The 22,208-nt window shown below is 45.8% G+C and overlaps 1 protein-coding gene across 1 annotated transcript in view; it reads right to left on the bottom strand.

Annotated features, from left to right (window-relative positions):
* PGM3 (phosphoglucomutase 3) overlaps window positions 1–22,208 on the bottom strand; it is a 518,766-nt gene that overhangs the window by 118,132 nt on the left and 378,426 nt on the right. Inside the window, exon 11 of the mRNA XM_069606327.1 lies at window positions 12,505–12,627. Within this exon, the coding sequence (XP_069462428.1) occupies window positions 12,505–12,627 (123 nt within the window). The remainder of the gene's footprint in view (window positions 1–12,504; window positions 12,628–22,208) is intronic.

The following is a 22,208-nucleotide window of genomic DNA, read 5'->3' on the forward strand; positions in this document are numbered from 1 at the left end:
AACTCACAAAACCTGCAAGAGAGAAAACCCTGAGAGGGTTATCTCAGGAGATGATGACAGAAATCACTCCTCTCCCACTGGAGCAACTTACTGCAGTAACTACCAGATCAGGAGCAAAGGGGCAACCCAAGACTCCTAGGAAAAAGCCAGCAGCAAGCACTCCAGTGCTTCCAACAAGGACTTCCCCTAGGTTGTCCAAAGTTACACCTGTAACCCCACCTCCAGCTGAGGCTGAGAGGGAGGTACAACCCTGTGTGGTTGAGCTAGACTCTGAGGAAGAGCTAGAAGGAGGCCCCAACCTTATTGGAGATTTGGACCCTGAGGACCATCCTGAGCTGCAGTCTTTACTGGCAGAAGGTGGGCCTAGCAGGGCAGCTTTTCGTAAGGGGCAAAGAGAATGTCCAACTCTGGAAGGTCTCCGCCACCAGGCAGCTTCTCAGGCTGATGGGCAAGAGCCTGGGAAGTATAGGTTACACTGGGAAGATGGCTTCTTCTACAGTGACCCAACTGAGTCTGAACCTGGAGACTACAAACGCCTTGTAGTCCCACAAGAGAACAGACAACAGTTCTTACAACTAGCCCATGAGATACCTTTGGCTGGTCACTTGAGTTTCAAGAAGACCAAGGAAAGGCTCTCTCTCTACTTTTATTGGCCAAAGATGGGGGCTGAAGTAGACAGATATTGTAAGAGCTGCCACACCTGCCAGACTTCTGGTAAGGTTGGTTCCAAGAATGTGGCACCTTTAGTGCCTCTCCCAGTTGTGGGAGTCCCATTTGAGAGGGTAGGGATTGACATTGTTGGTCCCCTTGATCCCCCAACCTCCTCAGGCAACAGGTTTATCCTTGTTGTAGTAGACCATGCTACTAGGTACCCTGAGGCAATTCCTATGAGGACTGTTACAGCTCCGGCTGTGGCTAAGGCCCTCCTTGGTATTTTTACCAGGGTTGGGTTTCCTAAGGGGGTAATCTCTGACAGGGGGTCAAACTTTATGTCCCACTACATGAAAGCCATGTGGAAAACCTGTGGAGTTACCTACAAGTTCTCAACCGCATACCACCCTCAGACAAACGGGTTGGTTGAAAGGTTTAACAGAACCATGAAGAGCATGATAGGTGCTTTAGAAGAACCCCTTAAGAAAAAGTGGGACCTTCTACTGCCATGCCTTCTCTTTGCTTATAGAGAAGTCCCTCAGGAGGGAGTAGGTTATTCTCCCTTTGAGCTTCTCTATGGCCATCCAGTCAGAGGTCCATTGGCCCTGATTAAGGAGGGATTGGAAGGTGCTCCTCCCCTCAAGCCAGTCAGAGTGACTGACTATGTGATAGGTCTCCGGAGGAGAATGTCACACATGATGGCAGAAGCAAGTGACAACTTGAAAGCTGGTCAAGCTCTGGTCAAACATTGGCACGACCAGAAGGCTAACATGGTTGAGTTTACTCAAGACCAGCTAGTTCTAGTTATGCTCCCAACAAGGCAGAGGGCCTTGCAAGACAAATGGATGGGACCCTTCAAGATTGTGGGAAAACTTGGAGAGGTCAACTATCTGGTGGATCTGGGCAGACCCAGGGAAGCTCCTAGAGTCTTCCACACCAACCGACTAAAAGCATACATCTCCAGACCTGATGTAGGAGCCTTGCTTCTAGCTTCAGCTGCAGAGGAAGAAGAGAGTAAATCTCTCCCTGATCTCCTCAGAAGTGTGCCTTTAGATTAAAAAGTTGAAGGAGTCAATCTCTCTTCAGACCTGACATCTGAGCAACAAGAGGAGTGCAAATCTATGTTAAATCAGTTTGCCTCCCTGTTCTCACTGTCACCAGGCTTGACCCCTTGGGGTCAGCATGAGATACTCACTGGTGACTGTCTGCCAGTCAAAAGCAGAGGATACAGAATGTCAGAACATGTCAGAACCCACATCAAAGGAGAGGTCAAGAAGATGCTTGATCTCGGGGTAATAGAGCCCTCTACTAGTCCATGGTCTAGCCCAGTTGTGTTAGTACCAAAGGCAGGATCCAAAGACTTGAGATTCTGTGTGGACTATAGAGCTCTAAATGCAGTCACCAAGACTGATGCCCACCCTTTGCCCAGGACAGATGAGTTGGTGGATAAACTTGGTGCAGCCAAGTACCTCAGCACCTTTGACCTGACATCAGGCTATTGGCAAATAGCCTTGACAGACCATGCCAAGGAGAAAACTGCATTTTCAACCCCAGTTGGCTTGTACCAGTTTAAGGTCATGCCTTTTGGACTAAAAAATGCACCTGCCACATTCCAAAGGATGGTGAACCAAGTTCTGGCTGGGATGGAAGATTTCTGCATGGCATACTTGGATGACATTGCAGTCTTCAGCCACTCCTGGGAAGAACATGTGAACCACCTAGGACATGTGTTGCAGGCTCTGGAACAGGCCCATTTGACAATCAAAGCCAGTAAGTGCCAGATTGGTCAAAGTAAAGTGGTCTACCTTGGACATGAGGTAGGAGGTGGAGAAATAAGGCCTTTGCCCAGCAAGATTGAAGCTGTGCAAAATTGGACAACACCAACTACTCAAACCCAAGTGAGAGCTTTTCTAGGCCTCACTGGATATTACAGGAATTTCATTGAGAACTATGGGACCATAGCTTCTCCACTGAATGTAATCTCCTCTCCCAAATTCCCTAAAAAGGTAAAATGGACTGAGGAGTGCAATCAGGCCTTTGAAAAACTGAAGAGAGCTCTTTGCCAAGCTCCAGTATTGAGAGCTCCTGACTACCACCAACCTTTCATTGTACAAACTGATGCTTCCAATGTAGGTATAGGTGCAGTTCTAAGCCAACTGGATGAGAAGGGTAGGGAGCACCCCATTTGCTTCATCAGTAGGAAACTGAAGGATCCTGAGACAAGGTGGGCAACTATCGAAAGAGAATGCTTTGCTATTGTGTGGGCGCTGAAGAAGTTTAGGCCATACTTGTATGGTTCTACTTTTATTATTCAGACTGACCACCAACCCTTGAGATGGTTAATGCAAATGAAAGGGGAAAATCCAAAACTATTGAGATGGTCAATCTGCCTGCAAGGGTTTGATTTCACCATTGAGCACAGGTCAGGGTGTCACCATCAAAATGCTGATGGACTCTCTAGGATGTATATCATCGACTAGAGGTATGAGGTTCATCCAGGAGTGGATTAAATCCTCCTGTCCCTTAGTCTGGGGGGGGGCGAGTGTTAGGGAGAATTCTCTGTTTAGGCTGAATTTCCCTACCTAGTGAGTCCCCCAGCAGCTTTGCTGGATTTCTGGGGTTTCTTTTTTTTTTTCCTGCCAAGAGTGAGACTCTTTTACCCTCACTCTTGGACATGTTGAAGTGTGTTTTCTTGGTTAAACCTTGTGTTGAATGGGCTATGGGGTCTTTTACTCCATAGGGCCTCCTGTATTTTTGTGATGTGGGTTACACAGCACCCTCTGTGCCGTGACCCAGGGGTGTCCTAGGGACTCCCCAACATAGACTCCATACCCTGGGACTGACTACTGTCTCCCAGGGCATGTAAAGTCACCAAAGACTTTGCTAGTCTTGAATCCTGAACAGAACCAGTACAAACCATCATATTGTGGACGTACTGGCTGGGGCAATTCGATTGCCCCAGGGTCTGTTAGTCGAGGGGGCACGTCTCCATCCCCCCTGATCGAGTTTTGGCTGGTGGCAGTGGAAACTACGTTTTATATTCAACCGCGAATATTTTCCTATGGGATTTCCCATTGTTTTAGGCTAACACATTTAATTATTTATTTACGGTAGCCTTAAACATACCGCCGGTTTATATATTTATTATTATAACTCCGGTTGGGACTTTTTGCCAAAACTTGATTCTAAAATGGCGTTGGCGTTCGCCTCTGTAACTCTGACCCAAAGTGGAGCCCTTTGTTCCACTTTTGGCGGGCTTCTCCACAGAAGCCCTCCAAAGTGGTGCCACTCTGTCTGGGGTACTTAGGAGGGGTGGAGGGGGGTTTAGGCACCCTGGACTGAGTTACCTTGGTAACTCAAGTCGCACTCCGTCCTGATTGGCCCAAGTGGTGAGCCGGCCGGCTCACCACTTAGCATGTTTGAGTGACAGCTAGGCTGGGTGAATGGGGGTTTGCTGCATAAAAGCAGGGCTTTGGGGACTGGAACTTCAGAAGTCGCCACAGGACCAAGAATCCGACGAGGGAAGAGCTGCGCCGACCTGCTTCGACGACACCACCCGGTGGAGCCCTGCTGAACCGTTGCACCACTTTTTCCCCGACGACCGAGGAGAACCCTTAACGGAGTGGCTCCTTCCCTTGACTGGTGGGGACAACCAGTTTTCGCCTTCTTTTCGCTTCTCGAGGTATCTCGTGGCCGCCTTGCCAGTGCCAAGCACCCCGGCAACCGGAACCCCACCACTTTTACCCCAACCGCGAAAGTCGGTACAACCCTTTAACCGGAAGACTCCGCGGCTGGTTTCTTCCCGGGCAGTGCTACGACCTTCTTCTTCTGCTCTTCAGCGAGAACTTCTTCTCCCCTGACCGACGTCGAGCCTTGCTGCCACTGCCTGGAACAACTGCCACCGCTGGAGGACCCTTTCCGCTTAAGGTACCGTGTTCCGCCTGGCTTCCCTTGCCACCGACTGTACGGGGTAGATTTAGCCCCCGGCTTTCGAACCTGGGAGTGCCTGGGACACCCTGGCTAAACTTTCTAAGCCACTCTAAACTCTTTCTAACTCTTTGCAAGACTCTGAATCCCTACTAACAGTGTGATCTTGGGCACATTTTCGCTCCGGCTACTCTAAGAGTGGGCCCTGCCTAGTGACTTTTGCTCACCTGTGACTTTGTACTTCTTTGAGCCTATTGCAAGTGTTCTGGACCTTAGAGCGGTGTGTTTAACCTATTTTTGTTCCTTTTTATCCCTTCCTTGAACCTACTAGAGTGTCATCTAACGTTAAGCACTCACCTCTGTTTTAATTATGTGGTGTTAACTTAGAGTTGGCTAGATAGGAGTAAGGGTGGAAACTGCTTTCATTATAGCTGTGTTTGAAGTGTTTTTACTATACTTTGCTAGAGTGTCTTCAACTTATGTGTTCCTGAAAATAAATATCTATATACTTTTGAGACCCAGCTCTGGTCAATGTTCGCTTGTGCTATTGTGTCTGAGTACATATTGTGTATACTTTGCATACTGCCTAACTCTTCTTGAGGGAAGTCTGACTGCTCAGCCACAGCTACCAGGTAAATCTGGGTGGTGCAGACTGCTACCAAGTGGGTTTACTGCTATACCTGTAGTCTTAAATCTTTTGCAGTGTTCCCCAAGGGAACTGCACAGGTTTCTGCCTAACATCAGGGTATATTGCTAAGGTTGCTGAACGGGGCAGGATCTTTTCTTTGTCCCGATAATTGAGAATTTTCACTATAATTGGTCTCGGGCAGGCTCCAGCGAGGGGCCAGGGGCTTTCTTGGGAACACTCAGTGGGCTCTCTCCACCGTAAATCCCTGCGACAGGACACCTGCTCCTACTTCTTGGAGAAGCAAGTTTCCAACAAAGTTTTTGGGATCTCTGCCTTCCGCCCCCTCAGGTAGCCCCAGGATCCTGATGTTACTTCTTCGTGCTTGCCCCTCCGCGTCTTCAGCTCTTTCTTGTAGCATTCAGACTTTGGTCATTAGGTCTTGGACCATTGCCTGTAGATTTTTGGTGGTGGACGCTGCCTCTTCCAGTTTTTGCTCGGTTTCACCTACTCTGCCAGCTAGGTTACGCACATCCTGGCGCAGGACACTCATATCACACTTGATTTCCCCTATGTGGGTCTACATAGATGTTCTCATAGCTGCTATTGCTTCCAGGATTTTATTCTTGTGTGCCGTGTCTTGTGGTTCCTGCGCGTTGCTTCCCGGTCGATCTTCCGCGTGCCTGGTGTCTACTTTCAGATCTTTTTTGTGTCCATCATTGTTTGTTTTTGCTGAGCAGCCATTTTCCTTCCCTTCCCCTCCGGCATCTGGGCGAGTTACTTCCCTAAGATTTGCTAGGCAATGCAGGGCACTCGTTTGACTGTTCACTCCTTTACGAGGGGGATTCAATAGGTGCATAACAGCCCTCCGAGAGTTCATGGTGTAGCTCTTGGTTGAGCTTCTTGCTGAGTTGTTGCGGCTATGGGTTTGGGGTTAGCCTCCTTTCTTGTTCTATTGTCAGAAGTGGCTCCTAGGTTGTTTCCGTTTGGTTGTACGTCATTTTAGTCCAGAGGTGGAGCCTATTTTCTGTGCCTCCAGTGGGGCAGGAGGCTTCACCCTTGGTGTGGGGTTTGGTGTGTAGTGTGGGGCACCTATTTGACCGATTACTCCATTATGGGGTAGGTTCAAAAGGTATGGGGCGGCTCTTTGCTGGCAAGTGTTGCGTTTCTTGTTTGAGCCCCATTCAGTTGCTGTGCCCGTTGGCTTAGTAACAGCATCCCTTTTATTTATTGTTGGTGGAAATGGCTTCTGGGCTGTCCCTTTGTGATTGTTCACTGGTATGATTCAGAGGCAAGCTTTATTTTCCAGGGCCCCCTGTGTGGCAGGGTATCTGGTGGCTCTCCTGCTGCAGTCAATGGCTGGGGACTCCTTCACATCTCTTGTAGTGACCTGGGGGGCTAGGAAAGTGTGCCCCTGTTTCTGTGTCCATGTGGTGACTTATGAGCTGATGGGCTCGGTGGCAGAGACTCAAAGCAGACTTTGCCGAGTCCTCGTTCTGCAGTACGCAGATTTATTCCTTTGTGCACTATGTGCATTCCTCAGCGTGTCTTCAGCGCTTTTTGCTGTTTCTTTTGTGGTGTTGGTGTGGAGGGCGACCCTGTTTGAGGTCCCTCAAGCTCATATAGAACGCAGTGCCACCAGAGGTAGGGGGGTGCTCCCCACGTGTTACTGCTACTCCTGCGTGCAGCCCGCGCCGCTCAGAGGACTCAGAGGGAACGTCTCACCGCTCTCCCCCAGCTCATTCTCTGCTTTCTTCCCCTCCTTTTGCGCATCCGTGTGCAGGGGAGAGCGCTTCCCCAATCGGGTCTCCAATTGTTAGTCCAGAACGGGGCGGGCTCCCATACGAGTGCTATGTGTCAGGGGACTTGCTTCTCAGGGGGTTATGTGCTGCCTCTCTATCCCCCAGCTGTTATATGTACACTAGCCAACCCCTCCCCAGCCCCGTGGAGGCACAGCAATCAAAGCGGCAGCTAACTACTTGCCTTACGGTTGTTTGCTGAAGCAGTGCTGCCTCTCATACTAATCCCCCAGGATCATGCAGGCTTCATCCAGCATCGGTCTGGGCTCTCTCCCTTCACTCACTGCTCCGATGCTGCATCTGCCATTTTGTGTACTTTCCTTCTTGGATTTTAGCGGCCGGGCGCTCCCTCTCCACGACACTGTGGGTGCACTAAAGCGATTCTATGAATGCGCATATGTTCACGCTTTTGCTAGATAACATTTTCTTTTTCAGGATTGCATTCTGTTGCTCTCAGGATTGTGTTTTACAGGATCGGCAGGGCGCTCACAAAGATCACGTCCTCTTCACATTGCAGCTGGCTACGCCCCTCCACACCTCCAGCCTCCTTATTCTAAATGACCTGAAGCTGGTGGGTCGAATGTTTAGCCATTAACAGGAGTAGGCATTTGTAATAATTAAGCCTTGAAATCGCCATGGCTTCAGTCTCTTGCACCCACTGTAAAAGAATCAGGAAGCGGAGACAGCACTTCAGCACATGCAGTTGGAAATTAGATGTCTGGGTGATCTTCTGGACTTGAGGACAGAAGGACAATATACTGTCAAAAGTGACACCAACATTTTAGGCCGTGGGTGTTAGTTTTGCCCAGAGGTATCAGAGCGCTAACAAACCGAAACAAAACAATGTCAAATATAGAATAATACAGATCCAAAACCCAAGCACATTAAAAACAGTTATGACAACTAACAGCAAATCTAAAGTACAAACATTTAAAAAAGTTGACTAGTCAAACATAGTTCCACTCACTGGCTTTATGCTATCAACACAAGCTAGTACTCAGATTACAGTCAGGTGGCCTGTTTGTTTCTCAAGATCTGGCAAATGCTTACAAATGCAGGAAGATCATTTTTTTGCCACAGCCCACATTAATACAGTCTGCATTGTTAAGAGGACACCATTCATCAATCTGAACTCCAAGTAAAACTTTGAAATCATGCATTCTCATAGTCCTATTTTAAGGCAGGAACGGCTCCCAAGGAGGTCATAAGAACGGGTGATCCTGGGGGATAGCTATACCAAAAAATATCATTTCAGTTCTAGATGCATTGAGCCATACACAACTGTTGATCATTCCGTCTGGGAGTTGCAGCAGACATGAGGCACTGCAACAATGGTCCAGGGAAGAGCCAATGAGACTGAAGGCAACCTGGGTGCCATCAACAATAATCATAAATGTTGTAGAGACAGGAGAGAGGAGGTCTACAAGACGTTTGAGGTATGCACTAAAGCCATAGTGACAGAATAGTGCTTTGTGCAACTCTGCAGGCAAGGAAAGAAAGACGCAAGGAAGGGGCAGGATCTGCCTTAAAGTACAGCGTCAAAGAAAGGATGGACGAAATCCATTTTAGAGCAGTGCGGTCAATGCCAAGGGAGGTGTGCATAGGTGCTTGGTGAGGATGAAATGCTTGGCACTGACCAAAGCAGATGAAAGGAACCAGAAGACGACTATGGCTGGGGTACTGTTGTCCAGGGACTTCAGGAGCTCGTCTATCATACAGAGAAAAGCAATTTCTGTCCTTCTACCTGGGCTGACATAGACCGGTGGACATGTAGGTGAAGTAATAGTTGCTTACCTGCAACTGTAGTTTTCCAATAATGTTATCTTACATAGATTCACATGTTTGAATTATTCCCAGCCATCTGGCAATCCCCTCGTATATAGAATGACAAAACCACAGCAACTGAATTGCCCCAACAAGCATAGAAAGGCTCTAGACTGTAGTCTAGCCATCTAATTTTGTGTCTTTTCAGCTTCCACCAATGAGGTGGACAGGGCCTTTAGCTCCAACCCAGGCAGTCATCATCTGATTCTTCACCATAGACTAGAGAATTCTCCTTAGCTCTCTGAGCTTTTTTCCCCCCCAATAGGTTTGGCTATATTTTCCCAAATATTTCAACTCTCAACAGCATTTCTGGTGAGGCTGTATCTGCTGTTTCAGCGGACCAGTTTTATCACATTTTGAAAAAGAGAGGGGAAAACCTTTGAAGTCTTTTCCTCAGGGACCCTCATTTGGAGTTAATTTATTGCATGCAGTCCCACTAATCTGATGCCTGTGACACATACCAGACTGTGTTAAAACCTCAGGAAAGGCAAACGGAGGTTACTATCATTTTTAGAGGAGAATAGGGGTGCCTCCTCAGGAAAGTCCACCAGGACAGCCACTTGCCTTTGCACTGGATGCCAGAAAAGCATGCTTCTCGGAGAAAGCGCTTCTTCTGTGGAATGGGCAATTCCACCGTCCTCCAAAAACAATGCCAGGGCAGACTCTAAACAATGGGACATATCCTGTGAGGAAATATACCTAAAAAATAGCCAAAACACATTATCACTCAATAGGATCCAAGCTGTCCACCAGTAAGCCCCCGACAAAGCAGTAATCGTCAGATCGACCACTGTAAGGAAGGCATGGTATCAAACAGCAAGACAGACACAAGTGATCACAGTTCAAGGGTGTTTATTGAACTTCAAATGGGTTGGCAAAAATGCCTATCTAATCCTAGATCTAATTATGGGAGCAACATACGACCATCAAATAATAATAACGCAGTCCTAGTCAAGTTGTCAAAATACAAAGGGCCTACACTCATAAACCTATTGCCAATCCTTATTTCTAAATACAAATAGTGTGGGAAACAATGTTATGCAAAAGAAAAAAGTGTTCAAGAAATTACATGTCAGGCTATTCAAGCGGTTGGCTTTCCAGCCCCACGTTTTTAGCACGGGACAAGGTGGCAAACTCGAGCTTAGCACACTCTCTGGTTTCTCTAGCACGAGAATGCAGTTCAAAACTTCAACATCAGGGCATTCTGTGCCAAAGTCTCTTTGTCATTCAAAGGGCCTCATTACGAATCAGGCGTTCAGGGGTTAACGGGGCCGTAAACGGCACCGACCCTTAACGCCTGATTACAAGGCCCTTTAGCACCATGGTGATATTAACGCCTGCTTTTTGCAGGCGTTAAAATCCATGGCGCTAAGGGACCATGGTGCTAATTACGCCACCGTAATTTACGGTGGCGTAATTAGCGCCTTCCCCACTCCCATTATGCCCTATGGGGCAAAAATGGGAATGGGGAAGGGTAAAATGGGAAATGGGGATTTACCGCCCCACTCACCTTGGAATGGGGCGGTAAATCCGCCATCCACCATGGTGTAAACATAGTTTACACCATGGTGGTAAGGGTACGACCCAGGCGGTAACTTACCGCCTGGGTCGTAATGAGGCCCAAAGCCTCTTATTTTGGAGGGCCTGATGCAACAAGACAAAACAATAAAGTTCCTTTCATCTCAGGATTTTCACTTTTACACCTTTTCAGGTGATTTATTGTTCACCCCGGGCCACCCTCCGCCGGGCTCAGGCCCACTTTAATACAAAATCTTCAATTGGTCTCCCTCTGCCGGGCTCGGACCAAATTCATGCACTTTTCCAAACTTTCTCTACTTCATCAAAATTGAAGACTTTCCACTGTGCGCAGGATTTAGTTTGACTCGTCATAGGACCACTTCAATTCACTTTTATCTGTTCTCTTTCAATCGGTCTCCCTCCGTCGAGCTCAGACCAAATGTATCTACTTTTGTCACTTCTCAGCTGCACACCTTACAGACACCTTCGATTGAACACCCACGCGGTGCCGGACCACTCTGTCAAATGTATTGTAGCTTGCTTTAAAGTTCAATCACTCTTCAACTTCACTTGCGTCTGTTATCACACGCGTTTTAAAAACGTTCATTCCAGCGCTTGCCATACAATGTTGCTGCTTGCAACCTTGGTTTCAACACCGACTGGTCTTGTATCAGTCTTCTCAACTCACCGGCTGTGTTGACTTCACTGAAGCTGCTTTGTTCTTGGAGCCAAGGACGGTACCACGTAGGCTGGTGCTTCTCCCTGCTTCGATTATTGATGCGGGAGGGCCCCGGGTATCTCCCGACACACAATGAAGGATTCTTCAGCCTGGTTTCCTGGTCTTATGCTTTCTATTCTCGAGGTCTATGGAAAGTAACCATTCCTTGTCAAAAAGGTCAAGGGAATTCCCTCCCTTCGGTTTTGCAGTCTTTCCTCTCTGGCTCAGCTGCCGTCTCAAAACTGCTGTTTCCTTGTGTGCTTTGCCTCGCTCAGAGTGTGCTCTTGTGCTCTGCCTTTTATCCATGTGGGAAGTGTAATGGAAGTCAGGTGTGTGTGATGGACAGTAATTGCCTGACCTCGCCTGACCATTGTATTGGGACACGTCAGGTATATACTACTCAGGTGTTAGTCTGTTTTCTGTCATAGCCGGCTGTCTGTGCCAAAGTGTTTGTGTGTTACAGGGAGTTGGGGGGGAAGAGTTCCTAAATAGCCTACCTGGAAGGATGGGGTAAAGGTGTTACAAGAAAGGTAATACCAGGATATCCTCCCACACTAGTCCACCCCCAGGAACTGGATCCAAAAGCGATGGCTGTGTCCTGGCCACCTGGAGGACAGATCCCAGGGATCTGTGGGTGAGACTCACACCACCGAAGCAGGTATCTACAACCTCGTCCACATGGGTGGTTGACACGCTGGCCGTCGATGGAATGATCACTGACAAAGTACTAGTCAATGGAGACACTGTCCATGAAGAGACGGCTGTCAATAGAGAAACACTTGTCAACGGGACAACATGCTGTCGAACATTGGCCGTCCACTACCAGCTGTTGTCGGCTGCACCATTGATGATGCGCAAGCCATCAACGGCTTGTGGATAGTGCAGTGGATATCTCAATCCTCTACGGTTGGTGGGGAAATTCTACTGTTGTGGTTTTGTCAACACACACACCAGGGAATTCCAATTATGACCATGGCAAATAATTAGCATGTCAATCTATGAAAGATACAATGCTGGAGAAGATGAGCTTCACTGTAGAACTGAGTTGCTAGATTACTACTTCTTCCAGGATCTTTCCTAGCAAGGGGGTCCTAGAAATAAGTTTGTGGTTAGAAGGGATGTTTGGACCATCATTAATTTTTGGGAGAAGTGGGGAGATGCAAGTATTATTAAGGATGTCCTGGAAGGTTCCAGTCTCAAGTGAATAGTTGATCAGTTGGGCGAGTGCTGGTTGTAGAGCATGAATGTTCTCTTGTATGGTCTTCACAGGGCAGAGAAAGTTGATAATGCATTACAGACTCGGTTAGTAAACAGCACTGCAACAGCTCAACTGACATGCTATGTATTAAATAAAGAAACACTTATTTAAAAAAATGGTATCATTTAATAGACATAGAAAAGCATCTTAGCGATCAGATAATGTGGTGTGCTGGATTACAAACCTTAACTTTGAGTTGCCGGTTTGGTAAGTCAGTGTAAATTGCATCCCACTGCTGTACGGACATATTCTTCAAGAGCAAGATGGCTTCAATTATAAGCATGTCCGAAATGGCATCCCCCACAGTCTACAAAAGTAGGGAGAAAGGAAGATAAAGCAGTAAGCACAGTAGAACATGTTAAAAAAGTAGTGACATTGCAAAGTATGCTGTTATGCAGTTATTTAAAAAGCAAATCAAGCTGCTTTTCCCACTCAACACATCAAATATGGTGTTTTTGTTGGATTATGCCCTTTTTCTGAATCCGAATCTTAAGTGGTTTATTCAATGCACATTAAAAAATCAGAAGATTTAAGTAGAGCATTTATTGGGCTCTCAGAAAATGGTTAATTTATAAGGAATTGTATAAGGTACTGTAAGGCAGAAGTACATCTACGTTATTGATCAGCTCATCACCTCACTGTCATTCTCATCAGTATTTCCATTTAACATTCATCTACTGAATTCAGAGTTAGAGGTATTATCCAGAATATTAAATCTGTGTTATACCTGTATCCACATACTTTTTAAAAACTTTTTAAAATTGATTTTCAAACGGTGTACTACAACATTTTATTGTAATTTGGTAACCAATATAGTTTGTGTTACAGCCACTATTTTTCATTTAACACAATGCCTGTCAGGGGACAGATACAAAGTCTGGAAGACCCAACAAATGAGTATAATATGATCATGTATAAATAGACAAGAATTGATCAGAGGTTCACATATAGAGTTTGTTTGCAGCAAGTCATGTCTCATCCTTAAGCAATAATCAAGCAATCAATCAATAACAAGCAGACAGACAAAAATGTATGCAGTGGAAATAACTCATGGTGGTTTATCTTCCAAAGGCTAAAATAGTAATTGGGTCAGTTTGTTCCAAACCAATAAAAAGTTGCTGGTGTCATCATTGCTTTCCTGCCTATACACGAAATATCCACATACTTGTTATTGTCTATAAAACATATTTTCTTACTATATAACTGCCTCCTCTGAGGTTATGACCAACCACTTTAATAATTCACCAGCCACCACTGGCTGGAACTGTTCTATGTGAGCGGGAAACCTTCAGTGCTGCTACCCATACTGTGCCTGCTCCATTTGTGGCTCGCAATACTGGAGTTCTACTACCAATGCTGCCCCTGTTCTGAATGCGGGAACCATGCAAAGCTGTCAGAGTTAATTGCACCTGTGCGAGAAGAAAACTTGCAATGCTGAGGGTGTTTTTTGTGAAGGAAGCTTACAGGTGATCACAAAACATGCTACAGACACTGCATGTATGCATGCAAGCAATGAGTCAGAGCTCCTTTGGGCATGTCATGCAGTGGTTAGGGAACGGGGGCGGTAAAGTTATCCTTCACCTAACATGGCAAAAATCCTTGCATCAGGCGCATCAGTAGTGAATGGTCTTGTAGCAACATGGGATCACTGTTAGGTAAGATTATGTAAAGTCCAACTGGTGTGGGACTTCACAAGACATATCTCTTAGTATTAGGTAGACCCAACTCTTAATATAGGCCTGTACTACACAAGTTGGTAGAGTGACTGAGCAGCCAGACCTATTATAGGAGGTGTAATGTCATCTGAAGATTAGCACAATGAAATCAGTAAATTTAAGGCACCAAGTTAACACTTACACACTTAGAGTTATATTGAATTATTTATATATACACAAGGAAAATTAAACATTCTTTGAAGAGCAGCAACTAATAGTAACATTCAATGGAAGATATAATTCATTTAAACAAGAACCAATAATGCAGTGGAGTAATTTCTTTCTATGCTAAATATGTTCCAGCACACTGGTTGACAAAAATCAAGGTGAGTATTAGCACTTATTTTTGTTCACCTTTTCAAAATTGAGATTAGGAGGGGGAAATGGTAAAGTAGAACACACTTTCAACTGTTTTAATAGTACGATTCTCCCAGAGGGATGTAGGCAGTTGTTAGGGAGAATTCTCCGAAATTTGATAATTCCTCTCTACCTTAGAGACCCAACTTTAATTTTTAACCTGCAGAGAGTGAGACCCTTTTTTCCCCCACTCTCTCATTATTTTATTGTGATTTTGAACACTGTTTCTTTTGGTTGTGGAGTCTGACAAACTCCATGGGCATCATATTTTACATTGTGTCACACAGCACCTTCAGTGCAGTGACACAGAGAAGTCTTTCAGCATTTCCCAAAGGTTTAAATACCTTCTCTTGAATAAACTACTGTTTCCAAGAGCAGTAATGTGAAATTGACTTTACTTACATCTGTAACTTTCTAGACCCAGCACACACTATCTTCCAATAGGGTGCTAGAGGGGTTACTTAGTATCCCCTTTGTCTAGCTTCTCATGTTAGAATTCTATGTTACCCTTTCCTCGATGAATGGCTGGTGGCAGTGGTTTACTTTTAACTACCGTGGTGTGCTTTTACCGCGGGCTGCGTTCGCAGCCACAGTAAAGCACCGAAGGGTGTCATTTTTTGTCAAATTGGCTCCGGTCTTCTTTTTCCGCCATTTCTTTGTGGAAAGGTCCTTCTTGAGATTTACTTTGTGCGCCAAACCAGGTTTGGTCCCTTTGTTCATTTTGTCTTTGGCGGGATTCACAAGTGAAGCCCACTTCTGGCTCCTGGGTGTCTGGCAGGGGCAGGAAGAGAGGGAGGTGCCCGAAACTCCCTGTGCTTAGTTTCCTAGGAGACAGGAATGCACTCTTAGGCGAATGGCCGGCTGGCTGGCTGTCCGGCAAGGACAGCCATCTTGCTGGGTGACTGACAGCTAGGCTGGAATTAATGGGAGAAACCTGCATAAAACTCGAGGCTTTTTGGCTTGGAAGGCAGAGTCGACCACTGGACGAAGGAATCTGAAGAAGAACTTGGAAGAGACGCCTGCTGCAACTCCTGGACCGTTGGTTTGCCCGGTGAAGCCCTGCTGCTGTGCTGAAGCTCCAAATACATATCGACAGAGAAGCCCCACAAGGACGACTTCTCCCCTTGAGTTGGTGGGACCAATCAACTCTAAAGTAAGCTACCTGGACACCCTCTCAAAGCTGGGTGAATTTCCACTGCAGCCGCTGCTGAAACCGAATAGCCAGGGAGAGGAACACCAGATCGTGTGCGTTGCTTTTAATCTGGCCAAGATCTCCAGGAAGATCCTCTGGACTCCCAGGAAGCAGGACTGACTAAGCCTGAGCCACCTCAACAGAGTGCTGGACCCCAGATGCGAGGAAAACCCATCTCGACAGCCAGGAACCACGGTGTTGCTATTTGCGGTAGACATGAGGAGCTGAAACACCACAGAAGATTGCCGGTTGCGGCCGGTGACCGTCCCATTGCAGTGCAGGAGTCCCCAGAAGTCCTCCCTCTCTTCCCCATGACTGAGGCACAGGAACACCAGGATATGCAGAGCTGCACAGGAACAGAAGCCATCTGCTGCACTTTTCTTCAATCTAAAGGTACTGTACAGTCTAAGTGAATTTACCTCTTCTTGTGCCACCTTGCTTGATCTCAGTTGAGACTTGCCTTCGTTGCTCTTGTAGAGTTGCTTGCATCTTCTATTACTCACAGGACTAACAGCTTGAGACCCTACATTTGATTCAACTTTTGCTACAAAGATTTCTAAAACATTGTGCAAGACTTTTACTTACCTGCAAGAAGTGCTTCAGTTCACCTTGACTTTTGCTAACTTAACATTGGCTGGCCTGGCTCCCTGAATTACTTCTCTTTTCTGCTTATGTGTTTTGCCTTCCTTCCAGGAAAGGGTTAACTGACTTTGCATTGTTTTTTTTCCAAAGTACTTACCTGGTTGAGAATAATTGTGTGAGCACTTGTCTTATTCTAAAACCTCTTTTCTTTGGCACTCCTCTCAAGTATATTCGAAATGCAAAAAGTGATATATTAATGTCCACAACACCCTAGCTATTGATGTCACCTGAGGGTGTAGGTAGTGTCTGTGGGCCATCCCAAATGGGTATTTGCCGATTTAGAAAACTAAGCGTGTGTAATTTTGAAGTGTATTTGTGTGTTGCTTCATATTGCTCCCTTCCGAAGAAGGCTTATTCAAACAGACTGTTAAATAAATTAATAATTGTTTAATCAAGAAACTTTGTGTGTGAGAGTTTATTTGAATACTTGTCACTGTGAATCTGTGTAACTCCCCTACAGCTCACACTGACCCCACCTGAGATACGCCTGGCTGCTCAACACGCTACCAACCTGTGTAGTACAGGCTTATACCAAAGGTTGGGTTCCTATTGCCAGGAGGTCAGGGTTGTTGTAGTGCACCCAAAGGGTACTGCATACATCTTGCCTAACAGCAGTCTTTTATCCCAGCAATAATAGTGTCAACAATTAAAACCTCTAAGGGGACAAGCACTGCTAAAGCCAATAGGGTTCATAAGAGGAGCCTTTAGACAACCAGGCCAGGCAAAGTCGATGGGACAGTTCCAGTTCTGATGCAGCTTTTCTTAAAAAAACGTTCTAAAAGTCAGGAGTTCTTTGGAAAATCACAGGAGCTCAATTGGGAGCCCACTTGATGGCGCACAAGATGGAAGGCCTGCACAGGTGAGTTGAAGTCAACTCTGAAGGGGTTAATATAGTACTTTCCAAGCAATGGAATTCTACAAATGGAAAAAAAGTTATACCACAAGCTCCACAGTACCTTAGAATTGAAGAGGAGGTTCCTGCTGGATGCCTTCCTGATTCTTAGTGTTAGGCTAGATTTATGTAGTAACCCTGTGGGAGAATACACCAGCCTTGTCCTCTTGGCAATAGGTAACCCAACCTTTGGTATAGGCCTGTACTACACAAGTTGGTAGAGTGACTGAGCAGTCAGGCTTATCTCAAGAAGGTTCAATGTGGGCTGTAGGGGTACAACATAGAGATCCACATTGACAGGTATTATTCAAATAGCACGTGTACTGAAGGTTTCTTATTAACATAACAATCTGTTTTAAAATGAGAGTCTCTCTCTCTCTCTCTCTCTCTCTCTCTCTCTCCTTCTTGAAGATAGCACAAAAGTCTTCCACATGTTAAAGAGAGTTTTGTTGTAAAAAGAATCACTGTTGAGCCACAAGCTGGGAGGCTTGTGAAGAGCAAAGATGCAAGCAACTCTGCAAAGGGCAGCAAATGCAAGTCTCCAGTGACAGCAAGCAAGCTACACACAACTAGAGGTAAGTATCCCTAGTTACCCAGTACCTGAGTATGAAGAAACAGTTCCAGCTGGCTTCTGTTCCCATTGTAGTCCTGCAGATCCTGTTGTTCCTGGACCTCAGTCGTGGGGACAAGAGGGAGGACGTCTGGGGACTCCTGTACTATGGTTTGAAGGTCAGCAGCAGCAATGGGCACACTCCAGATCAGTGGCACTTCACGGTTTTAGCTTCTCACAAATAGCACCACCCCGGTTCTTGGACACCTTGTGGGCTCTCCTTGCTTCTGGGGTCCAGCACTCTTTCGAGGTGGCTCAGGCTTGTCGAGTCCCGCTTTGACTGAGTCCTTAGGATCTTCCTGGAGCTCGGATCCGGCTTAAAAATGATGCACTCGATTCTGGTGTTCCTGTCTCCTGGCACTCTGTTCCAGCAGCAGCAAAGAAGTACAGCCAGCATGGAGAGGGGTTCCAGTAAAGTTCGTCTTGGGGTCAGTTGGTCCCACAAATCCAAGGGAAGAATTTGTCCTTTACGGGCTTCTCTAGTCGATTAGAAATTTGGAGCTTCAGTAATGCAGCAGGGCTTCACCGGGCAAACCAACGGTCCAGAAGGGTGCAGCAAGCTTCTCTTCCAGTTTCCTCTTCAGTTCCTTCATCCAGTGGTCGACTCTGTCTTTCTTGCAAAAGACCTCACCTTTTATGCAAGTTTCTCCCATTCATTCTCAGCCTAGCTGTCACTCTCACAGCAGGGTGGCTGTCCTGCAAGGACAGTCAGCCAATCACCTTTGGGTGCATTCCTGTAACCAAGGAGACTAAGCATGGGGAGTTTCGGGGACCTCCCTCGCTTCCTGCCCTGCCAGACACGCTGGAGCCAGAGGCAGGCTTCACCAGTGAATCCCGCCAAAGACAAAACAAACAAAGGGACCAAACCTGGTTTGGAGCGCAGAGAAAATCTCAAGAAGGACCTTACAAACAAGAAATGGCAAAGAAAATTGACAAAATGGGCACTTGTGGGTGCAATACTGCAGCTGATGATGATTCAGCCTGCAGTAAAAACGCAAAATGGTTGGAAAATTAAACCACTGCCACCAGCCATTAATTATAATAAGGTCAACATAAAACATGTTACATTAGAGTGGAGAAAAATGGGATACTAAGTAAACCCCCAGCGCTCCACACAAAAGAGAAACTAACAGCTCTGGTTGGAGTTTCCTCGGTCCTGGACTCTGGTGAGGGTCTCTGGATGAAGAATTTGTGCAGGGTAAGCTTGCTAAAATTAGATCAGATATCGTTAGTAAAAAGGCTATCTATTCAGATACCCCAGAAGTCACCAACCAAGTGCTACCGGTTATTAATTCTCAAGTTCCAGAGTTTTCCTTTACCCCTATAACGGTTGAGGAATTGGCAACGATAATTAAACAACTTAAGTCAACCACATGTAAAGGTGATCACTGATCCGCCTTAATTATTAATTCTTGCCCGGCTATTTTGCTGGATGAAATTTGTAAGTTTATTAATGCCTCCTTTGCGGAAAATCTGGTGCCAACAGATTTTAAAAAGGCTTGGATTACGCCAGTTATCAAAACACCTGGCCCATCGGAGGACAACCCATTGAACTTTAGACCCATCACAAATACCCCTTTCTTATTGAAGATTCGTGATTGGGTGGCCTACGCTCAGATGACTGCCCATCTGAACTCTTTTCCCATACTCCATCCACACCAATCAGGTTTTAGGCAGGGGTATGTACCTGAATCAGCCCTCTTGGCATTGAAGTCAAACTTGGTTGACCATATGATAGAGGCCTGCCATCTCTCCTCATGCTTTTAGATCTCTCAGCCGCCTTCGACCAGGTGGATCATTCTATACTGATCCCCAGGTTGAAGGAGGTGGCTAACCTCTCCAATGGAGCGGCCTCCTGGCTTTCTTCATTTCTAAGTGATAGGGAATGTAGGGTTTTCTCCGGAGAGGCTGAATCCCCACTAACAATTTTAAAATTTGGGGTGCCACAGGGAGCTTGTCTTTCTCCCTGTGTGTTTAATATTTTTACTGTTCCATTTTTTTAATATATTGATCTTAATGGTATAGAGTTCACGAATGATGCCGATGATTCACAATGTCGGATACCACTATCCGGTGACTGAGAAAGACGAATGTTATCTTAATAAGGTATTTCCCATTGTTGAAAACTGGAAGGTCCAGAAGAACCTTGCCCTTAAGGACAAAACCGAGCTCATGGTTGTGTGATCAAAAAACGTGTTAGAAAAACTTGGCCCAGCCTATGAGAGCTTTAGCCTAAAAGAAATCAAAATTACAACAGAAAAAAAGGTTAAAACATTGGGTGTAGTGCTAGACCAATACCTTAATATGAAAGAGCACGTCAGTTCTATTGTGTCTTCGTCTGCTTACTATCATAAACTCCTTGCACACCTGCGCCCTTTTATCACTCAACAGAATGCTGAGACTATTGCCAGAGCAATATTGGGCGCTAAAATAGATTATTGTGGCAGCTTATTGATAGGAATTAATAAAGGAGACTGCAGGTTGTACATAACACTGCAGTGAGAATAGTTACTGGCAGAGATCACATTTCAGAGGCCTGCCGTAGCCTTCACTGGCTCCCAGTGGAAGCTAGACTTGTATACTGCCTGGCTTTTATTGTATGTAAATGTCAGGAGGGTAAAATGCCGGAGTATCTTCAGGTTGGTGAAAAGGGTCATCTCAGGTGCCTACGGTCTAATAACACCGACTTGTTGTACATTCCCAAATCCAATATGGTCAAGGCCAGCAAAACAGCCTTTTTGCATGCTTATCCTAGAATTTGGAATGTACTACCTCCTGAGATCAGGGGAATTAAATCAACTGATGTTTTTAAAAGGAAACTCAAGACATGGCTTTTTAAGTAATTTTTGAGTACGTTAGTTTTTACTGCGTTAGCTATCCCTGATGATTTTAGCTTCCTCACGCATTTCTTTTTTTAATTTTTTTTTAAAGATTTTATAGAATTTTACAAACAACCAACAAATACAAACCAAACAAACAGTGCATGTTCCAACAGTTTCATTACACTTTCTTAACTTCTAACCACCACTCACCCTAACCCACCCCCCTTTACGAGTCTATTGCATTAAACCTTCAGTTTCCACATCCTGTGGTTCGGTACCCTCCTCTACAGGCTCAGCCGGGTCAGCTAAAGACCCAAACAGTTCGGCTATCAGTGATTTCCAGGCCATCAGGCACTCATTCTCCTCCTCCCCCCCTGTGCTACTCGCTTCTTGCCATGCCATGGATTTGGCTTCCGCCCATTTTTGCAAGTCTTTCCACCAAACCTCTATCTTTGGCATGACTTCCATCCAATGGCAATCCTTTTTGCGAGCACATAAGTCAGATCCCTCAGCTTACTCAGCCTCCTCTCGCTTTTCTTATGTTTTTTTTTTCTGTGAGTACGTCTTTGTGGCCACTAAAGCCTTCGGGTCCATGGATCGCGCGGTATAATTTATTAAAGTGTAGTTCTGTAGGTCCTTGAAGGAGCCCACAAAATTTTGGCCGGATTCGTTCTTGGAAAGCCGATGCACTCGATAATGGTCAGGGGTCCCAGGGCATTGGGATTCTGCAGCCTAGGAAAGTCGTAGCAAGTCGGGGGATGAGCCAAAATGAAGCAGCTAGTTTGTCAAACCAGATCTACGGAGTAAGTCGTCCTGCACAGATCTTCCCTGTCAAAAAACAGGGTCAGCACAGCTGCAAGGCTTCACTGGTGCTTCTGCGGTCCTGGAAGGTGCTGCTGGCGTCTCTGCTTGTCCTCTTCATCGGATATGATGTTCCAGTGATCGACTCTGCCTGTACTGCCAAAAGCCTCGCTTTTTATGCAGAATCCCTTTCATTCACAGCCCTACAGCTGTCAATCACACATAGGGTGGTGTGTGCTGGACCCACAAAAGAAAAGGTAAGTAATATAAAAGCTTTCTCACTGTTCTTGGAAACTGAAGTTCACACATAAACATGTATTTAAACATTAAGATAAGTCCAAAGGGTGCTGTGCATCACTATGCAAAAAGCAGATGTCTATGGAGTTTACCAGACTCCATTAAACAGTTACAAATCCTAGTCAGAGACAAACACATGAGTGGGTGAGTGGAGTCAGGAGGTTGAAAATCAAAAAGATCCCAGATTCTAGCAAAAGAGCAGAGGGTCTCTAGGGTTAAAGGGAATTAGCACAGAAACTGAACATTCTCCCCAATAATCAGCTCACCAGTCCATATGGAGACCCAATGAACATTTTGGTGAAAGAAAGCCTTTCTTAAACTAACAAGGAACAGGATACACATAGGCTGGGACAATTATTTTTTTCTCTGCATTACTGTTCCTAGATGAAAAGCAGTGTTACTACTGATGTTCATATGTGTGTGCCATCAATGACATATCAAAGGTATCCCATGTTAAAGCTACAGAATACTGCCAAGTTCTCTTTTGGCTTGTCTTGGAAAAATAATGGGGCATCCACAAATAAAGTGAAATGCTAATGCTTTTTAGCAGTTACCACAGT

Source organism: Ambystoma mexicanum, chromosome 4p (assembly GCF_040938575.1).
Source record: "Ambystoma mexicanum isolate Mex_15411 chromosome 4p, UKY_AmexF1_1, whole genome shotgun sequence".
Taxonomy (NCBI): Eukaryota; Metazoa; Chordata; class Amphibia; order Caudata; family Ambystomatidae; genus Ambystoma; species Ambystoma mexicanum.